Source organism: Ambystoma mexicanum, chromosome 3q (assembly GCF_040938575.1).
Source record: "Ambystoma mexicanum isolate Mex_15411 chromosome 3q, UKY_AmexF1_1, whole genome shotgun sequence".
In the NCBI taxonomy this organism is placed as follows: domain Eukaryota; kingdom Metazoa; phylum Chordata; class Amphibia; order Caudata; family Ambystomatidae; genus Ambystoma; species Ambystoma mexicanum.
Window position 1 is genome coordinate 1,056,194,883 of NC_090926.1, and position 19,974 is coordinate 1,056,214,856.

The window sequence follows — 19,974 nt, forward strand, 5'->3', positions numbered from 1 at the left end:
CGTACCCTGCTGTAATCATGTGTGGACCTTCCCGCGCACCCCTGAAATACACGCGGCCAGGCTATTCGCGTGTGGAAATTCCCGCGCACCCCTGAAATACACGTACCCTGCTGTAATCGCGTGTGGAACTTCCCGCGCACCCCTGAAATACACGCGGCCAGGCTATTCGCGTGTGGAAATTCCCGCGCACCCCTGAAATGCACGTACCCTGCTGTAATCGCGTGTGGACCTTCCCGCGCACCCCTGAAATCCACGTACCCGGCCAAATCGTGTGTGAGACTTCCCGCGCACACATATTTTTTGTCAGCGTGTCCGTGTTTGTGGGTACCCCTTTGCACCTCATTTGTCCTGGAGGGCCACAGTATAGGACATTCATCATGGCAGTATATGGGTGCTATTTGTTGGCGCACCTTTTGGCGCACATTTCTTACAGCCGCTGAGACGCTACCGCCTGCTTTCTTGTGGCGGTCGTGTTTGTGCCTGTGCGCTGGTTTGAGCGTGCGCTTTTTTGACCTATTCTATTCCATGAATACGTGTTGTAGGCGAGCGTGTGGGCGTTCTGCGCACTTTTACCCTGTGCTTCCCCCGTGACGCCCACATTTTGGCAAGTTGTTCCCCATTCCGAGTGTTACGCCCCGTGTTCCGCCTACTTTTGTTGCGTGCGCCGCGCTATGTGCGATTTTCGCTGTGGACTGTGCGATTTTCGCTGTGACCTGGCGCATGCCGTTAGATGGCCTGTGCGCCAACGTGCGCCGCGCACTTTCTTATCGCACGTCCGATGGTTTTCTCGCGCACGGCCTTCCATGAATCGATGTGCGCTGCTTTTCGTGCGATTTTCGCTATTCCACTGCGATTTTCGCTATTCCACTGCGAATCGCACGTTTTTGGCCACTTGCGCCGCGCTAATTATTCCATGAATCGGCCTGTTAGTCTCCAATGAATTACACCCTTCTGTCAAACAGCAGACATCAAATGAAAGCCACAAGACTACCCCAGCAGCAAACTCCCATTAAGGCAACAGTGTCAGGACTGAGCCACTCCTTTAACATCCTGTGTGCTCACATATGTATGCCCTTTCCCTGGTGCTACTCTGGACTGAACACAGAGGCATGCACAGTGAGCCAGAAATAGGGAGTTAAGGGGAATATGTAATTCTGTGGGATTTTGAATGAAAGGAAGTAATGAATCCAAGGGGTTCATTGCAAATGAAGCATATATGAATTGCCAGGTGTTTTGTCTGATGACATCATTAATCCAAGATGGTTGCCGCTACCATTTATGAATCAGAATTTGTTCTATAACTCCTTTCAGAGTGATCTTATCAAATATTTTCAAAGGGCCTTTTTTGTACTCCATAGAAACTGAATAAAGATGGTCCTTAAAAGGATTTGTTATCTTGTATTGTTTAGAGGTGCAGTTCATTTTTCATGATTTCTAACATTTACTTCCTTCTATTTTGTTACAGGTTGTGGTAATTGTTAAGAAAATTTGAAAATTATTTAAGAGCAGTTGAAGTGTGAAATCTGATTCTTGCAGTAAAATAAATGTTTTCAAAATTTCGATTCCTCAGATATCGAAAGCCATTTAAAAATATAACTTCCTTCATCAGCCAAAAAAAGGAAAAGGGTCTCAGACTTTTCCTTGTGTATGTATTGTCTACAAAGTAAGAAATAGCCTCTGGTTAATCCAAAATATTATGAAAAGGTTTTAGAGTGTATTAAGAAGAGCGCCAAGTGGAACAATAACAAATACTTGAACATAAGTATACGATTAGGAAACTTAACACCTGAAGAACTGATAAATGAAAAAGCAACATGGCATTCGGAATGCTACAAGCAATGTATTTATAAGACAAACATGGATTGTGGCAAAAGATTGTTTTGATAACAGCTCTGTAAGCCAAAGACGTCTATCTCCAGCCATGAAGAAGAGGAAGAAGTAGAACAAAGCTACACAACAAGATCAAAAACACCTTGGTACAACAGAAATAAATGCTTCTTTTGCAATAAAGAAGACAAAATAAGAAATCAATTATATTTGATAGCAACTAATTCAGAAGGCATCCGTTGGAGGAGAGCAGTAGAACTGTCTAACAATGTCACATTGAAGAAGGCAGATAATCAATATTCCCCTACTATGTGTACGCTTCCATGTGCTGTTTCATGTATGAGCTTTGTCTGTCTGGTCTTCCTGGTGTTCATTGCCCAAATGTCTTAATTATATTCTCTTTCTCATCTTTGGGACACAAGGCTGACAATTCCCAGTTCCCAAGGCAACAGGTTTTCAACTCTGCTTCTTTCCATCTTTGAGAATTTCATGTAGCTTTGCTGTCCATGAACATGCTGCTCATTCCTCAACTTATTTCCAATACTTTTCTCTATTATATTCTCTTTCTCACCTTCGGGACCTAGGATGACTTTTCCCATTTCCCAAGGCAACGGATGTTCAACTCCGTTCCTCCCCCACTTTGTGTATTTGATGTAATTCTGTCTTTCATGAACCTGCCTTCCATTCCTCTGCTTATTTCCAATACTTTTCTTTTTAGTACTGGGACAAGTTTGGTTCAAATTATAATGAGTCCCTCTTAACTGTCCCGTAATCCCGTTCCCCATATGACCTTCTGTTCCAAGGGTTAATGTCACTGGTACCGGTAAGGTCTGGGAATCTCTTTCTGCTTCTTCTTGACTCCGCTGACTCACTTGTCACGCTGTCTGGTTCACTTGCATGTCATTCTTGTCTTCTGAATCAAACTTGCTCTGCATCTTGGGTCGGGAGTGGTATTCTCATGTCAGTTGTATGGGTGCTGTTCGGCGGGCAGACTGCCCACCATCGTTTGCTTTGTGGTCACACCACAACGGAACTCTCTTTTCAATCGCGTTGTTTTCTTCTATTTTCATGTGCCAGTCTCCCAGCGTCTTTTGTTCGACTGACTTACGCAGGCTTGGCGTTCTGCAAGAGCTCTGCCTCCTTCCGCTCTGCTACCCACAGAAGGCTTCCCCTGATTTTCTCTGATTTCCGGTGTCTCTCGGCTTCTCACCGTCTCTCACTCTCTCTTGTGATATCATCCCTTTTTAGCATCCTCAGCCTAGTCCATTGGAGGGACTAATTTAAAGGGATAGTCTTAGTTTCCTGTTGTGGATAGCATACGTTCACTTTATCTTTATGGAATTGATAATGTTCTGTTATGTTACACAATTCCATATAGGCCATCACTTGAAGGGCATCAGGGAGATCCTGACGGGAAGGGGAGTCCTTGTCCCCAAAGGGCGAGTCTCTCCCGGTGAAGTCGCACTTGCCTTGACCCCTAGGCAGGGTGTTGCAGAGGAGCTCCCTCTTGGGAAGAAGGGACGTATTCCCTCAATTTGTCACACTCCCTAATGTATTCCAAAGGTTTGCTAAATGCTTGAATTAATGTTTTCATTTCTTTTGGGAATCTGTTGTGTGTATTTTGCTAGTTTATCTGTGTTGGAACAAGCAATACAAGTAAAACATACATATCTTCAAAACATAGCAGACTACTCTGAGACTATCTCAATGGTAATCGAGTTGGCAGTTGGTCATTGAGACTTAAAAAATGTCAGGTATAACTAGGGACCCTACCAGGTTTGTAGAGATAACACTGGTATATAGGCACACCACTTTTACACTTACATATTCTGATAAACAGATACATATGGACTCACCATCACCAGATGGGCCTTGAGCTGCCGGATGGTCTGCCTATGTGCCCGATCTTGTGAGATATACACAGTCAGTACTAGGCTGGGAATAGGGAAAGGGAAAAATTAGTTATCAAGGAAATCAACAAGTGTTGCACACCATTGTTAAATATCTTTTTTGTATGCAAACCTGCCAACTATGCAGCAGTAGGCTAAAAAATATTTATCCATCCAAAATCTAGATTACATACATACCACAGCTCTGGTTTGAGTTACTCCCTTGACAGCACCACCATAAGTCACCCGTATCTTATTGTGCACACTTCCCTTGCCACATAACACCAACCATGAAATGTTACATAGTCATAAATTAGAATATCTAGTACATATCTTTGCCCTTGTTTGGGCAAGGGCATAAAATAAAGATGTCATGCAGAATGTGGTAGACAAAGATATCAACATTTTGGAAGAAACCTGAGTGACAAATGTTATTTTCATTTCCATGGGTATATAAAATGGCTTATAATAATTAGTTTAGAATAATATAATTCATTGATTGCCATTATTCTTACCCAACATTCTTATCTGAGAAGGATGAGTGGCTGAGTCTGCACTTCGGAATACAACATTGATAAGTGAGCCCATGCCATGGGTAAGCTATCCACTCGTAGTGCTGCAGACAGTACAGAATCTCCTGATTCTCTAAAGAAGGGTCCTACCCAGCTCGGTATTAAGGTATTACAGTATTTGCATTATGTAGGTAATCTGCATGCTTTGTGTACACCATACTGTGTTCGAATGACACATGCTAAACTGATTCTTTCCTCTTCGAGATAGTAAAGGCTTTGTTTGGAAGCAGGGTAGGACATATTTTCAGGGCACGAGCCCTATGATTTGTAACGTGTTACTAAGAGTTTTCTAAGAGTTATTATATACATGTGAAGACCCAGTCGTGCACCTTCTCAGTGGTGGGGTGAAAATGCCCCTCTTTGGACAACTTACATTTTGCGCAGAGATGTTTGGTGTCAGAAACCTAGAGTCGACAGAGCGCGCTCAATTTGTATTGAAGAAAAAAGTACTAGGACTGAAGTCTTTTTTAAGATGTTGGCATCACTCCGTACAAGAGTCTTTCACTAGTATGGCCATCACTGCCCTATACCTGTGCTGGTGCCTCTGCATTCGGATCATACCCACTGTCTGCATTTGCTGTGCTGGGGAGGCAGGAGTTCAACGGCAGACATTTTGCTTTACAGTTGCGAGTATAGTTTTGTGCATAGTAGTACCCTGTAATATATTACCTCTTGCATCCCATATTAATTGCGACAAGAAACAAAATGCTACATTTAAAAACACTTTTTGACCTGATAAATTCAGCTAAATCAGATACAGCTGCAAAATACAACTTACAAGAAGATGTTTGCATGCTCCCCTAAATGAATTTTCATAGCAAATGAGAAAACTGGGCATTTTGTCTTTTGTCAATACAAATATATTGATTTGTATAACTGTATACAAACATGACAACATGGAGGTTTCAACAAACATTAAGTATAGGCTCAAATATATACAATGAACACAAGAGTATTTTTTATTTGGATCTGATTATTATTTTATTCTATCAACAGATTATATAATATTAAAGGTCCCAAACCACACATAGACTCTAGCCAAAATAAAATGGAGCCTGCTGTTGTTTGCGGGTGATGCAGTATTGCTCTCAGAAACTCTGGTTGGCCTGCAAAACCAATTGGATGGTTTCCATAAACATTGCTCCGCAAAGGGCCTAAGAATACATTTTTCCAAAACAATGCATTTGGGTGGGGTTGGGAAAAAGGCCTGAACACGGGCCAATTTTAACCTGAACGGTCAGCCCCTGGAGTCCGTTGACTCATACACATACCTGGGGCTGATCTCCTCGAACAACTTGAAATGGCAGGACCAGATAGCAAGGTCTTCACTTTCGCATCTTTGCATCTTCAGTGTGGCCTTATTAGAAACCTGGTGATAAGACTGAAGGGTGAGGCTCTTTCGGTGCCCCTAAAGGTATATCAGGCCCAGACCATCCCAGGGAATATATATGGCGCTGACTTATGGGGAGCAAATGACTGTACCACGGTTCAGACAGCAGAAAACACATTTTTGAAGGCCTTGCTGGGCCTACCCTGCAATGCACCATCCAGCCCAGTGGTAAGTGAATTTGGTCTTATTGAGATTCAATAAGCCATCATGATGCAGCCAGTGTTTTACTGGCTGCGCATATGGAATAATGAAGCGCTGGCTTTATTTAGGGAGGGTTTGGAGGAGGTTCTAGCGATGTCGGGCGGTGGGAATCTCCCCTGGTTTAAGCATGTAAAAATTATGCTCTCTAATATTGGATTGAGGGATCTTTGGAGTGACCCAACAAAACTGGGCTGTGCCTACAAGGCGGCACTTAAGAATAATTGTAGAGAATGGGCTAGGCGTAAGATGTTTGATAACTGCCTAAAGGGGGAAACAGCGAGGGCTTACCTGTCGCTTAAGGACGCCTGGGGGTCGGAGGTATATTTGGACCAGCAAAATTAAAATCTGGGTTTGCCAAGTTTCGATTAGGCATACTCCCGCTGGCCCATGAGTCCTCTAAGTGGAAGAGTGGGCCTTCTTCCTCACCCTCATCCTCACCGCCAAGGAGGGCGTGAGGATGATGGGCATATCTTCTTTTTTTGTAAAGCCCACGCTTTGGCAAGGAGGCATTGGCTTGCCCCGGTTTGGAATCATCTAGCACACTTTCCAACCCCCTCAGCCGTACAAGCCCTGAAATGCTGCACCCTCCCTGAACATGTGTTACTGGTCTCAAAATTCTTAAGAGCCGCACTCAAGAAGAGACTGTTGCGGTGTACTAGGAGTGAAAAAATGGGAAAGCAGTAGATAGGGGGAGATGTCTGTACGTTGAGGTTCTCACAAGGGGTTACTGGTCCTATCATTGTATGCTTATTTTATTCACAATGTTTTTATTTAAAGAGATCAATGTAGGAATTAATGTAATATTGTGTTTTTTATCTTTTGTATTGTAAATTGTACTTTGATGGTGGCTTGACCTCCGAATAAAGTTATACTACTACTACTCTCTGACGTATCTGGACTATTTGCCCCTTCATCCCAGAGGAGAGCCACCCCCTTTGAGGCTAGGGAATTGAGCCCCCTCAGCAAGACCCTCCCCAGGGGTCTGGGCCAGCAGGACCTCACTGGGAGTAACTCCCATATTGGGAACAAGGACTCTCATTCCTGCAAGGAACTCTCTGTCCAGAACACATTATCTGGCTACATGGGAGTCGCAAATACTGCTGTTGACCCTGTTTTGGAATTACCGAAAAGTGACATTTCTTCAATCTCTTTAGCTTCAGGAAATGCTGGATTCCGCCTGAACGTCTGCATTAAAGAAAAACTATACACCCCTTGTGTTTGTGATGACGTGCATAAAACCACGAGGATCCTTGAATGGAGGAGAGTGTGAGTGTCAGGTTGCTTGATTGTCGTGAAGAGTATTGAAACCTCCGTCCCCAAGTACCACAGAGAGAGAGAATACAAGATTATGCGATCATTGAGGCCACAGGTGGGTAGTTCTTGCAGCTCGGATCCACGGGAAATGTTGAAACCTAAGGCAGCTGTAAAGAAAATCTTTATTAGCAATCAACTGAGCACAGTACAAGCAAACAGGCAGAAAAAAGAACAGGGCTTACCTAAACTGATGGGTGAGGAAGCCCAGAACCTAAGATAGTTGGTAATACCGTGGATGGGCACTTGAGCTGGTTTCCCTGATGACAGTAGGGAGAAGAACTGTAGGCTGGGTTAAAACCCAACTTGCCCTCCTGTAACTTGATGAAACAAAAGGACCAAAATCCAAAGTACTTGATAACGTAATGCAGTGAAGAGACAAATGCCAAGTCCAATTCAGGGTAATCCAAGACAGTCCAAAAGGCGTTCCGAGTTCGAGATGATCCAGCAAACAGAGCCAAAGACGTGAGCAAAAGCAAATCCAAAAACAATCCAAGAGTCAAGAAGCCGTGAAAACACAAGGTATCCAAACGCTGTACAGAGTCCTCCAAAGAACAGCTGTGAAGCGCGGACGTGCAGAAGTTCAGCGCTTAAATAGCGGAAGCTTCAGCGTCACCTGATACGCGACGAGTCATGTGACCCGCAGATGCGACACGTGAGCGTGGTCTCCATGATCGCGGACTTGACTTTCTGCGAGCAGCGTCCTGTAGCCGGCGTCTGCGAGCTCCCTCTTGCAGACGCCATGGCAGACGCCAATGAAGGAACGGAGAACCCCTGAGTCTGCATGTGTGGCCCTTGGGGTAAACCCGCTCACGTGACAACCTTCCACTGTGAGGGACATGGAGTGGAAACCTGACTGGGGTAACTGGTGTATTGTGAGTGTTGCCTGTCCTATTGTCTGACCCTGTCCTATTGTCTGACCTAGATATTTGCGAAAAAGGGACAGAATGAGAGGACAGCGTGACAGAGCCCCCCCCCAAAGGCCCACGACCCCATGGTCGTACAACGGATTGTCCCTATGGAAACTGGAAACCAAACGAGGGGCATGTACATCACCCGCAGGAATCTATGAGTGCTCCTCCGGGCCATAACCCTTCCAATCCACTAGGTACTGCAAACCCCCTTTGAAGAAACGAGAACCCAGAATAGCAGACACTTCAAAAACATCCGGGGAGGAAGGGGAAACTGGAGCTCCAGGGGAGCGAAGACGGGTAGGACCAGGGCAAGGTTTGAGAAGAGAGACATGAAAGACGGGGTGAAGCCGCCATGAAACCGGGACTCAAAGGCGATAGGCCACGGGGTTGATCACTCGGGAGACCACAAAAGGATCAACGAAGCGGGGCAACAACTTGTGGCAACCCTGTAGATGCAGATGACGAGAAGAAAGCTAAACTCTATCCCCCACAGCAAACGAAGGGGCCACAGAACGCTTCCGGTCCGCGGCAGCCTTCATGGAATCCTGGGCTTCTTTAAGGTGCAGCAAGGTCTGTGCGTGGACAGCCGAGATGTCTCTGATGCAAGAAGAGGCAGCCGGATTACCAGAAAGCGAAAAATCCGGGATGGGCAGGATTTTAGGGTGCTGACCATACAAGACATAGAAGGGAGAGAAACCAGTGGAAGAGTGCACCGCGTTGTTATAGGCGAATTCAGCCATATGCAAGATGCAAAACCAGGATTGTTGATGCTGGAGAATCAGGCAACGCAGATACTGCTCCATGATTTGATTAACCCTCTCGGTCTGTCCATCCGTCTCTGGATGGTAGGCCAAAGAGTAACGTGAATCGATCCCCACTAATCTAGTCAAGGCGCGCCAGAAACGAGAAGTGAACTGAGGACCCCTGTCGGATACCAACACTGATGGTAAACCAAAAAGGCATACGATGGACTTGAAAAACAATCCTGCCAGAACAGGAGCAGAGGGAATGCCCGAGCATGGAATAAATCGTGCCATTTTGGTGAACGAGTCTACCACAACCCAGATGGAATCAAAACCTTCAACCCGGGGAAGGTCTGTTACGAAATCCATCGTCACGGTATGCCAGGGCCTCGGGGGTATGGGAAGAGGCTGCAGGAGACCCAACGGTCGTCCTTTCCTATGTTTGGATTGGGCACAAACAGAGCAAGTGTTAACATAGCATTCCACATCCCTTCTCATGGAAGGCCACCAACACCAACGTTGTAGAAGCAAAAGTGTTCTTCGCTGCCCAGGATGTGCATGAACAGGGAGATCATGGGACCATTCAAGAGCCAGATTGCGAATATCAGTGGTGGGTAGAAACAACTTGTTCTGAAAGAAAGGCAGACCGTCTTGTAATACCAAATCCCAATCTGAAAGTAAGGATGGGTGTGTGGAAACCCACTTACGGACCATATCCAGCAGAGTCAGAGAAGGAGTACAGAGACATATCACATGTTTCTTATCTAGCAGGGACTCAGGATAGACTGGCAATGAAACCCCCCCAGGAGAGCGAGACAAAGCATCAGCCTTACCATGAACGGTACCAGGACGATGCATGATCTGGAAATCGTAAGCGGCAAAAAAAAGATGCCACCTAACATGTCTGCTATTCGAGCATTTCAGAGAAGCTAAATCGCGTAGATTCTGATGATCTGAGAAGACTGTCACCCGATGTTTTGCACCCAGGAGATGGTGACGCGATACTTGAAAAGCCTCTTTGACAGCCAGAAGTTCTTTTTCGGTCACTGTATAGTGACACTCTCTGGGTGTAAACTTCCAGGAATGAAAGGTGACTGGATGCAAGCGTCCAGTAGAGACACATTCTTGAGACAGTATTGCCCCTAAGGCTAACGAGGACGCGTCCGCCTCAACTATAAAAGGGAGATCACTGTCAGGGTGTTGGAGGACAGGAGCAGTGGTAAATGCAGCTTTTAGGGTATCAAATGCAAGTTGTTGATCGTTGGACAAATTAAATGGAACTAGAGGACTGGTCAAAAGAGTAAGAGGTGCTACTATGGAAGAAAATCCAGAAATGAATCTTCTATAGTAGTTAGCAAAACCCAAAAAAGACTGTAATGCTTTAAGATTGGTGGGAGTCGGCCACTCCAAAACCGCTTTGACTTTGGCATGGTTCATAGTGAGACCATCAGGAGTGATGTGAAACCCTAAAAATTCAATGTTGTCAGTGTGGAATTGATATTTTTCGGGTTTCGCAAAAAGGGAGAACATGCGTAAGCGTTTTAGTACCTCCCTTACGTGTCTGATGTGTTCCTCTTGAGAACGTGAAATAATGGGAATGTCATCCAGGTAGACCACCATAAATACATCCAGAATATCACTAAATATTTCATTCATGAAGCGCTGGAATGTAGCAGGCGCATTGCAAAGGCCGAAAGGCATGACCAAATATTCATATAATCCGTAACGAGTGCAAAAGGCCGTTTTCCACTCATCACCCTTTCTCACACGTACTAGATTATACGCACCTCTGAGATCCAATTTAGTGTATACTGAAGCATGCGTGAGGCGATCCAATAGGGGCGTGATGAGAGGAATAGGATACCTGTCCTTTTTAGTGATGGCATTTAGACGTCGGTAGTCAACACATGGGCAAAGGTCTCCCTCCTTCTTTGGGACAAAGCAGATAGGGCTGGCTGCTGGAGATGAAGATGGACGTATGTGACCCTTACGTAGGGACTCTTGAATGTAAGTTTTCAAGGCTTGTTCCTCAGTGGGAGATAGCGAATATATACGACCCTTTGGGACTACAGAATCTGGTAGTAATTCAATAGGGCAATCGTACAACCTATGAGGTGGAAGGATTTCTGATGATCCCTTATCAAAGACATCCAGGTAGTCTCGATAAGGCTCTGGAATTGCCTCAGCTACAAGACCAACAATGTGCGTGTCTGCCAAGGTAACGGGAGAAGGTTCCAAAGTGAGTTGTGAAACAGTACTGAGAAGTTGTGCTGGAGTGCTCTCAGTAGAAGGTGTAGTAAGGCAAAACTCCTGGCAAACTTCTGACTCAAAGAACACAGAACCAGTCTTCCAATTGATCAAAGGGTTATGCAGACGCAACCAAGGGATGCCTAAAATAAGGCCATATTGAGGCATGGAGATCAAGTCAAAGCTAATGGTTTCTTTGTGGTTAGTTTGTATGACCAAAGTAAGAGGTGCTGTCTGTTGTTTAACTGGGCCAGAGACTAACAAACTCCCATCTATGGTCTGTACGGGTTCTGGTCGGATCTTGGCGATAAGAGGGAGATTAAGTGTGTGGGCCATATTGATATCGATATAATTGCCAGTGGCACCAGAATCGATGATGACAGTTACTGAATGTGAGACCTCAATACTGGGTTGTAACAATGCATGTACCATCACGGGTCTGATGGTGCCAAACGCAGGTACATGGTCCGGGGAGTGACTTATAGCGCTCGAACCCACCCCCGGGTCTATGGTCGAGCTGCCCGAAAACCCTGAGCTTTAGCCTTTGGACGACGTGGACATTCTTTCACAAAGTGACCAATCAACCCACAATAATAGCAAGCACTGTCCACCCTCCTGCACTCCCTTTCTTTTGAAGTTAAAGGACTACGTAGACCTCCCACTTGCATAGGTTCAGAATGAGAGGAACCTGTAGAAGGGATAGAACCAGAAAACCCAGCTTCAGCTTTTCGTTCTGAGCGCCTGGCATCAACCTGGAGAGCCAGATCTACTAAATCGGGGAACGCTGTGGGCAAGGAAGGAACTACTGATAATGCGTCCTTCATAGCGTTGTTCAGACCCTTGTAGAATACCACAGCCCTCTTGCTTTCAGGCCATGAAGTCTCGGCTGACAGTTGGTTGAATTTTGTAATATATTCAATGAGTGTTCCCCTGCATTGATGTAATTCTAATAGTTCTAGATCCCTGGACTGAGCTTTGTGGCGGGTGTCAAAGACACAGGACATTTCTGTGACCAGGAGGTCAAAATCGTATAATGCTGGGTTATTATTCTCAAGAAGTGGGTTGGCCCAGGCAGCGGCTGTTCCAGATAAATGTGATAACAGAAAGGCGGCCTTAGAAGTAGGATCGGGGAAGGAGGTAGGTCGACACAGGAAGTGTAACTTGCACTGATTTATAAATGTGCGGTACTTGGTGGGATCCCCCTGGAATCTTTCAGGTGCAGCCAATGGAAAAGGAGTGGGTAGAATCACGGGAGCAGGAGTGGTTGGTGCTGGGGCCTTGGGAACTGGGGCAGGTGATGCCGCGTCCCAGAACTCAGCATCTGCAGGTAATGGGTTGCGGGTACTCTGAATAGCATCTAAACGTTGGTGAAGGGCTGTGGTGGCTGCAGCCATATCCGCTCTTAGTACTGTGATCGCTTGAATCATAGCTGCCATGGGGTCATCCGCGGCACCCTGCATACTCTGCACGACAAAGAATGGCTTCACAGTCGTGAAGAGTATTGAAACCTCCGTCCCCAAGTACCACAGAGAGAGAATACAAGATTACTCCCTATGCGATCATTGAGGCCACAGGTGGGTAGTTCTTGCAGCTCGGATCCACGGGAAATGTTGAAACCCAAGGCAGCTGTAAAGAAAATCTTTATTAGCAATCAACTGAGCACAGTACAAGCAAACAGGCAGAATAAAGAACAGGGCTTACCTAAACTGATGGGTGAGGAAGCCCAGAAACTAAGATAGTTGGTAATACCGTGGATGGGCACGTGAGCTGGTCTCCCCGATGACAGTAGGGAGAAGAACTGTAGGCTGGGTTAAAACCCAACTTGCCCTCCTGTAACTTGATGAAACAAAAGGACCAAAATCCAAAGTACTTGATAATGTAATGCAGTGAAGAGACAAATGCCAAGTCCAATTCAGGGTAATCCAAGACAGTCCAAAAGGCATTCCGAGTTCGAGATGATCCAGCAAACAGAGCCAAAGACGTGAGCAAAAGCAAATCCAAAAACGATCCAAGAGTCAAGAAGCCGTGAAAACACAAGGTATCCAAACGCTGTACAGAGTCCTCCAAAGAACAGCTGTGAAGCGCGGACGTGCGGAAGTTCAGCGCTTAAATAGCGGAAGCTTCAGCGTCACGTGATCCGCGACGCGTCACGTGACCCGCAGACGAAACACGTGAGCGTGGTCTCCATGATCGCGGACTTGACTTTCTGCGAGCAGCGTCCTATAGCCGGCGTCTGCGAGCTCCCTCTTGCAGACGCCATGGCAAACGCCAATGAAGGAACGGAGAACCCCTGAGTCTGCATGTGTGGCCCTTGGAGTAAACCCGCTCACGTGACAACCTTCCACTGTGAGGGACATGGAGTGGAAACCTGACTGGGGTAACTGGTGTATTGTGAGTGTTGCCTGTCCTATTGTCTGACCCTGTCCTATTGTCTGACCTAGATGTTTGCGAAAAAGGGACAGAATGAGAGGACAGCGTGACAGCGAGCCTGACGGAAAGATGTCCTGGAAGGGCAGAGCCACGCTAGACTGCAGAGCAAGCAGTAGTGTGGAGATCAAACAAATCATTTGCAAGACGCCGGAAGGCTGGCGTCCTGACCGGCAAATAAGTCAAGTCCGAGAAAGAGACGAAGACCTAAAGTGACCGCACGGAGGCAGTGGTGGGCCTGGAGCCTGTTAACTGGTGCAGAAACCAGACGGCAGTGCATAGACAGGATCTCCATGCTCTGCACATGAAGTGCATTTGCTGCAGAGCAGCGGAAGGGAAGCGAGCCCTCATTAAGAGGTAACACTGTTGAGATGGGCGAACCGTGATATTCGAGGCTGGGAAATCTGCAAAGGTCACGGGAGCCTGATAAACCTAAGTGGGCAGAGACCCTACCTAAATCGAGCTGAAGAAAGCCTATCTGAGGGCTAGAGGTCTTTCGAGAGCCCTGATAAACTGAGAGACGTTAAGAGTCGAGGCTGGAGAAGCCACAAGGGTTACGGGAGCCAGATAAAACTGAGCGGACAGATGCCCTACCGAAAACAAGCGAAGGCAATCCTATCAGAGGTAGAGGCAATCCTCTGCAGAGCCCTGAGAAAATGAAATGAATTAATTTTCCAGGTTGGAGAAGCCACAAGTGTTACAGGAGCAAAGAAAGCCCAAATGGGCAGACACCTCATGAGGTACAGTTTGATGGCCCCAACATCTTGGTATATCAGTACGCAGATGGCACACATTTGGGCCCGCTCACAAGATATTGCTTGCCTTCTCTCATGCCTCGGAAACTTACAAATGTGGGTTACAAGTACATATTCCGGGGCAAACAGGACCCACTCAAAGGTGACTGGACAAAATGTGATTATGCGTGTTCAACCCTCAACTCACCCACTCACCAAAATGTGAAGGCTTCATTGTGGATACAAATCTATCCTTTACAAAACACATTGCAAAAAAGCCTCAAATGGCTTGGTATCGGATCTCTCTACTCTGCAAGATCAAGCCCTTTTCCTGCCCCAGGATGTCCAAATGGTGGTATATGCCCTCGCAATCTCACATGTCGGCAGGTTTAAGACCCTCCTCGCAGGGCTCCTAGCTGCTCATCTCGCCCCCCTCAAATTGACCCACGATGCTGTGGTTCGCCTCATTCCAGAGAATTTGGCCAAATCCCATCCGTATTACAGAATAACAGTGGCTCTCCATCCCGGCTAGGGTCTGGTTCAAAACCACAAGGCTACCAATACCAGTACACCATCATACCTGATGGCCAAACTAAACAAATCGGGTGACACATGGTCATCTCGCAGTAGGACCATTTTCAAACTGGAAACTAGGCTGCCTCATAGAAAACTAAGAAACAGTCCTTCTCATGCTCCAGCCCGGTGGCAATCCACACAGCACCAAGTCCGTTTCAGTTTAGGAAAGAACTAATGGCCTGGCTCTTCCAACAATACCTTGGTTTGACTTGGATTCCAACTATCTTGTGCACTTCCCATCCATATAGTGTACTGTGATAATTATTACTATTACCATCTGGCGGGGGGTGGGTAGTTGGCATCCTCAGAGACAATTAGGAGGCTCGGTACGGGGCCTTTACCTCATGGTAAAGCCCCTGCAGTGAGCAACCTCAGGAGCGGCAGGCAGGCCATCTTCCCTGATGAGAATTAAGGTAAGTGCCCCCCAAACTCCCTTCTCCTCCTTCCACCCACCTCCAATTTCCATATGCCCCACACCCTGCCACCACTTACCTTGCACTCTTTTGTCCCTAATCGGTGCCGAGAACACTTGGTGTTCCCGGCGCATTTATGTCACTGTAATGACCGGCATGGAAAGGGAGAAGAGACTACGTGTAGTTCCCTTCTCCGTAACCCATGCCTGCATCTTGGTTTTGCGCTGGTTTCTCAATGTAAAATAAATTAACAGTTAGCATCCCGGTAAACATGCAGGGAAGCTAATAATAAATAAACACCTCTTGGGCAAGGGGGCTTTTTGCTTATCTATACCTATCACTTGCAGGCACACTATCGCAGTCTCTTATCACCCAACCTCCTGTTCACAACACAAATGCAACACAGCCACGTTAAAGAGTGGATCTGAGAAACAGGAAATGTGACGCAGATCTTACCAGAAGATGATGAGCAAGGGCAAGGCAAAGGCATCCGATCCAGCATAGTTCATGATCCTCTGTGCTACCGGAGGCAAAGAGGCAGCCATTGTCTTCGGTACTACATGCCAGGCAGTAGGGTAATTTGCAAACAAGCCACAACTTTGGGATGGAGGAGAGCTAAAGGACGGAAAGAATCAAGAGTAACAGAGCGTAAGTACTAATCAATTGAGCTGATGAGTACACCAAGCAAGAGTGTCCAGCAAAGTTCAAGAGGAGAGAGCCCACAGCCAAGTGCAACTCCTGGTATGACTCTGACCTTGTCACCCTTAAAAGCAAGTGCAGGGTGGCTGAGAGGAACTTGCTAGCTTCTTTTGCATCCTCTGACAAACTGGCCTGCCGCCTGCTCCAAAGGCACTACTGGCTCTCTGTCCACACTAAGAAGAGAGCCCACATCCAAGCCTTCGTGTCTGCGGCATCTAACAACTCAGCGGAACTCTTTAAAATGTGCAAGGAGCTGGCCAATCCTGTTGCAGTCTCTACCTCTTCTGTCCCCTCCCAGACCCTCTGCACAGCCATGGCTTCTTATTTCATCTCTAAAACCCAGGACATCCTGTCCACCCTCTCATCTCCTCCTCCTCCCTCTACTCTCTCCTCCTCTTTTCTCCCCTGACGAGGTTTCTATCCTTTCTGATCTATGAAAGTCTCATCAAAATGGGTTCTTTCTTGTTCTTCCTGCCATGGCTGACTTCTGCAACCACTACTTCGCCACTGGAGCCTTCCCTTCCCCACTGAAGCACTCTCTTGTGCACCCTCTTTTCAAGAACCCCTCAGTCGATCCCTCCTGGCTGGTTAACTATCGCCCGATCTCCATCACTCCTTTCGTGGGAAAACTCTTGTAAAAGCTGGCCATCTCCCAGCTTAATCTTCACACTGAATCTGTTGGTTGTCTCCATGACCATCAGTCTGGCTTCAAAGCAGCCAGAAGCATGGAAACTGCCTTCCTAAACATCCGTGAAGACCTGCTCTCTAACCTTGAATCTATTCTCCCCCCTGTCCTCATCTTACTCAATCTCTCTCTGCCTTTGAAACAGTCATTCATGCCATCCTGCTCAATCATCTCTGTGATAACCTGGGTATCACCGATCAGGCCCTGGCCTGTCTGACCTCGTTCCTCTCTGATCGACCCTCCCAGGTCCTTACTTTCCTCTATCCCACTCTCCACATGTGGTGTTCCCCAGTGGTCTAACCTCTCTCCCTAGCTGTTCAACCAAAACCTGGCACCTCTCGCCCACCGCATTGCTGCTATCTGCTGAAACTTTCAGTGCTATGCGGATGACACTCAGCTCGTTTTCAGGCTCCCTTCTGCCACCTCTTCTTCTTCTCTCGTCTCTGAGTGTCTGCTATCCAGGAGTGGTGTGCCGCCAATGCTCTCTGCCTTAATGCCACTAAGACAGAGATTCTCCTCATCAGCACACCTGCACCCTCCTTTCCTGTCACTCTCTGGCCGTCCTCTCTTGGCCCTCTTCCTGCTCCCACCTGTGAGGCTAAGAACTTCGGGGTCATCTTCGACTCCACACTTTCCTTCTGTCCTCACATCTCTGACGTCTCTAAGAAGTCAAACTACCAACTGCACCTCCTCAGAGGTATTCCTTTCCTCTCCTTCCACCAGAGGCTCACTGTCTCTAGAGCTCTGGTTCTCTCTAGGCTGGACTACGGAAACAGCCTCTTCCTAAATCTGCCTGCTTCTACTGTCCTCACTCTGCAACTCATCCAGAACAGGACTGCGGGACTTGTCCTTAGCCTGAAGCCCTGGGATCGTATCTCTCCAGCACTGAAATCTCTGCATTGGCTCCAAGGGTTAAGTTCAAGACCGTCTGCATTGTCCACAAGACCTTCTGAGGCCTGGGTCCTCAATTCCTCCAACTCTCTCTTCGCAAATACCTTCCTACTCAAGCTCTTCACACCTCACTTCCAACTCACTCAGGGTCAGTCCCTTCTCCAAGGACCGATTTGGTGGTAGATCTCTTTTTTCAGCTGAGGCCTCCCTGCCTCTCTGAAACGAGAACTATCTCTGGTTCCGGAAGCACCTCAAGACATTCCTCTGTGCTTCTGCCTTCGCTCTTCCTCTCCCCTGCTGATTTCCTGTCTGATACTGCAGTGGTCACCTGGCTACCCTCTGATTTCGGGCCCAGGTCCCTGCCTGCCCAGTTGCACACCTGCACTGTCTCCCGGCAACCCTTGCACTTGGGTCTGTACCTGTAGCCCTACAGTCCGCCTACCTGCACTTTTGGACACCTGCTGTCTGCACTTACCCTTGCACGTGCTGGCCGCACTTGTTATTGTTTTGATCCCATGGACAGCACTGCCCCCTCCCCTTTTCCCTGGCACATTTCCCGTCCCCACCTCCCCTGCACTTGCGCGATCTCAATGTCACTTGGCCTAGTAAGATCGTTGTTTCTGTCTTCCCTCTGTTCCCCCTTCCTTGCCTTGTCGTGTCTTGAAACACTTGTGTATAGGCGTGTTACAAATGCCATATCACATCATATCCCTAGCCCACCTTTGCTAACAGGGATGCCTATGCAGCAACGCAGTGATGCCGTGCAGTAAGCTCGCCAGTGCAGCTGGCTGATGGGACAAGAGGCATAGCGGGAGTAGTCTTTCTGGCTGTTGTTTGATATCCACTTGTATTCAGGAGAATACATTATAGATTGTAATGTAAACAAATACTGAAACTCACTTGAAGATGTTGTAGAGGAGTGGAATAACCGCGAGGCTGAGACCCAACAGCAGGACAAACTGGAAGAAGAACTTGGAACTGGAGGCTCTGAACAGTTTCTTCGAAGGCTTACAAAGATTGCAAAGGTTGAACTGGACAATGGCAAGAACATGACAGAGTGAAACACAGACAAACTCATGAGTGTGTACCAGGCAATAAGAGAGAATGAACCTTCTAATAATCTGTTTACCAATCAGACCTTACTACTGCACCACCCCCTCCCATGCACTGAAAGCATTTCCCTAAAATAACACAAACAGGACCAATCTAACACAGCTCATGCAAAATCAGCACTTTCATTTCTCCTCAAACCCCGTTTCCAAGTGTTTGTGCATCCATAGCAATACATATGCAAACTACTGTAGTGTCCTGTTTGCGTTGATTACAAACATAATTTACCACCTCAATTTTTCACTCATCTATTAGACGCTCTCTCCTGACTACAAGCCGCTGAACTGCTTTACCAGCATCCTCGCATCCCATGAATGTGTCAGCATTGCCATTTATAGACCCACCATCATCCATCCATATGTTGCAATTCTCCCCTCCATCCGTCCCTCCACATTTCATTATTGTTTTGGTCATTGGTGGTGCTGAGCCAGGTACATGTGCTTCATCCCTAGGGTCTCACCACAGGTCTCTCAGCAAAGGCATGTTTCTGCTTATCCCTTGACCCCATGGCCCAGGCAGTGGGCATTTTCTGCAGTTGACCTACATTTTGGTGCTCTACAAATCCACTCAGTCTCAGTCTCTCACACTCCTTTGCTACTTACCTTTGTCAGGTAGAAGGTAACGAAGAGGGAGATGCTGTTCAACAGAGGTAGGAGTGGGCAGTAAAAGATACCGATCCAGACAACAGTCTGCCCAGCAACAATATCCAGGATATATAGCGGGAGCACAAACTCTTCCTTTCCAATCCACCGAGTCAGTCTCCAGGACGTCTTATCTACAAGCAGCCTGATGCAAGGGGGAGAGACAGTAAAGGATGAGTTGGAGAGAAGAGTGCTCTGAAATGTGTATGCATTACTTTTCATGGGGACACTTGGAATTGAGAACAGGCGGTCAGACCGATCGGAATGCGGGCTGTATTCACTATTACAAGTCAGCTGAGTGTCCCCACCCTGAATAGTTTCCAGAATTGCCCCCTGTACGGCTTTGGCAGCCTCCAACAACAGTCCCATTAGCACCTTCAAACAGCAGACGGGGGAGGTAAGGCTTTGTTTACCAAAACATATATAATAAAATTACCTTTTGTATCCACATAGCTGCTCCGCTTAAATGTTTTTCCTGTGCTATTGGCATAGCCCTAACCAATACAGAAGATTGGCTTAAGAAGCGTATGCCATAGACATCCCTGGAGGGAGGGTAAAGAGGATCCATTGACCTCCTTAAATTGAAGCTCTGCCCGCCCCCGCACACCCTCCAGCTAAGGGCACTTGCCAGTAACTTTAAAGGTGCTACTTCAACCAGCCAACAATAAAGATTACCCCTGCTAGCTGCTCAGGGAGTATTAATT

The 19,974-nt window shown here is 47.0% G+C and overlaps 1 protein-coding gene across 2 annotated transcripts in view; it reads right to left on the bottom strand.

Annotated features, from left to right (window-relative positions):
• The window catches only part of TMC8 (transmembrane channel like 8), a 719,897-nt gene that overhangs the window by 38,129 nt on the left and 661,794 nt on the right, over positions 1–19,974 (bottom strand). For both annotated transcript variants that reach the window (XM_069655257.1, XM_069655258.1), the window contains 4 exons: positions 19,232–19,415; positions 18,420–18,550; positions 15,701–15,859; positions 3,684–3,762 (listed from right to left, as the gene is read on the bottom strand). In XM_069655257.1, the coding sequence (XP_069511358.1) occupies positions 3,684–3,762; positions 15,701–15,859; positions 18,420–18,550; positions 19,232–19,415 (553 nt within the window). The remainder of the gene's footprint in view (positions 1–3,683; positions 3,763–15,700; positions 15,860–18,419; positions 18,551–19,231; positions 19,416–19,974) is intronic.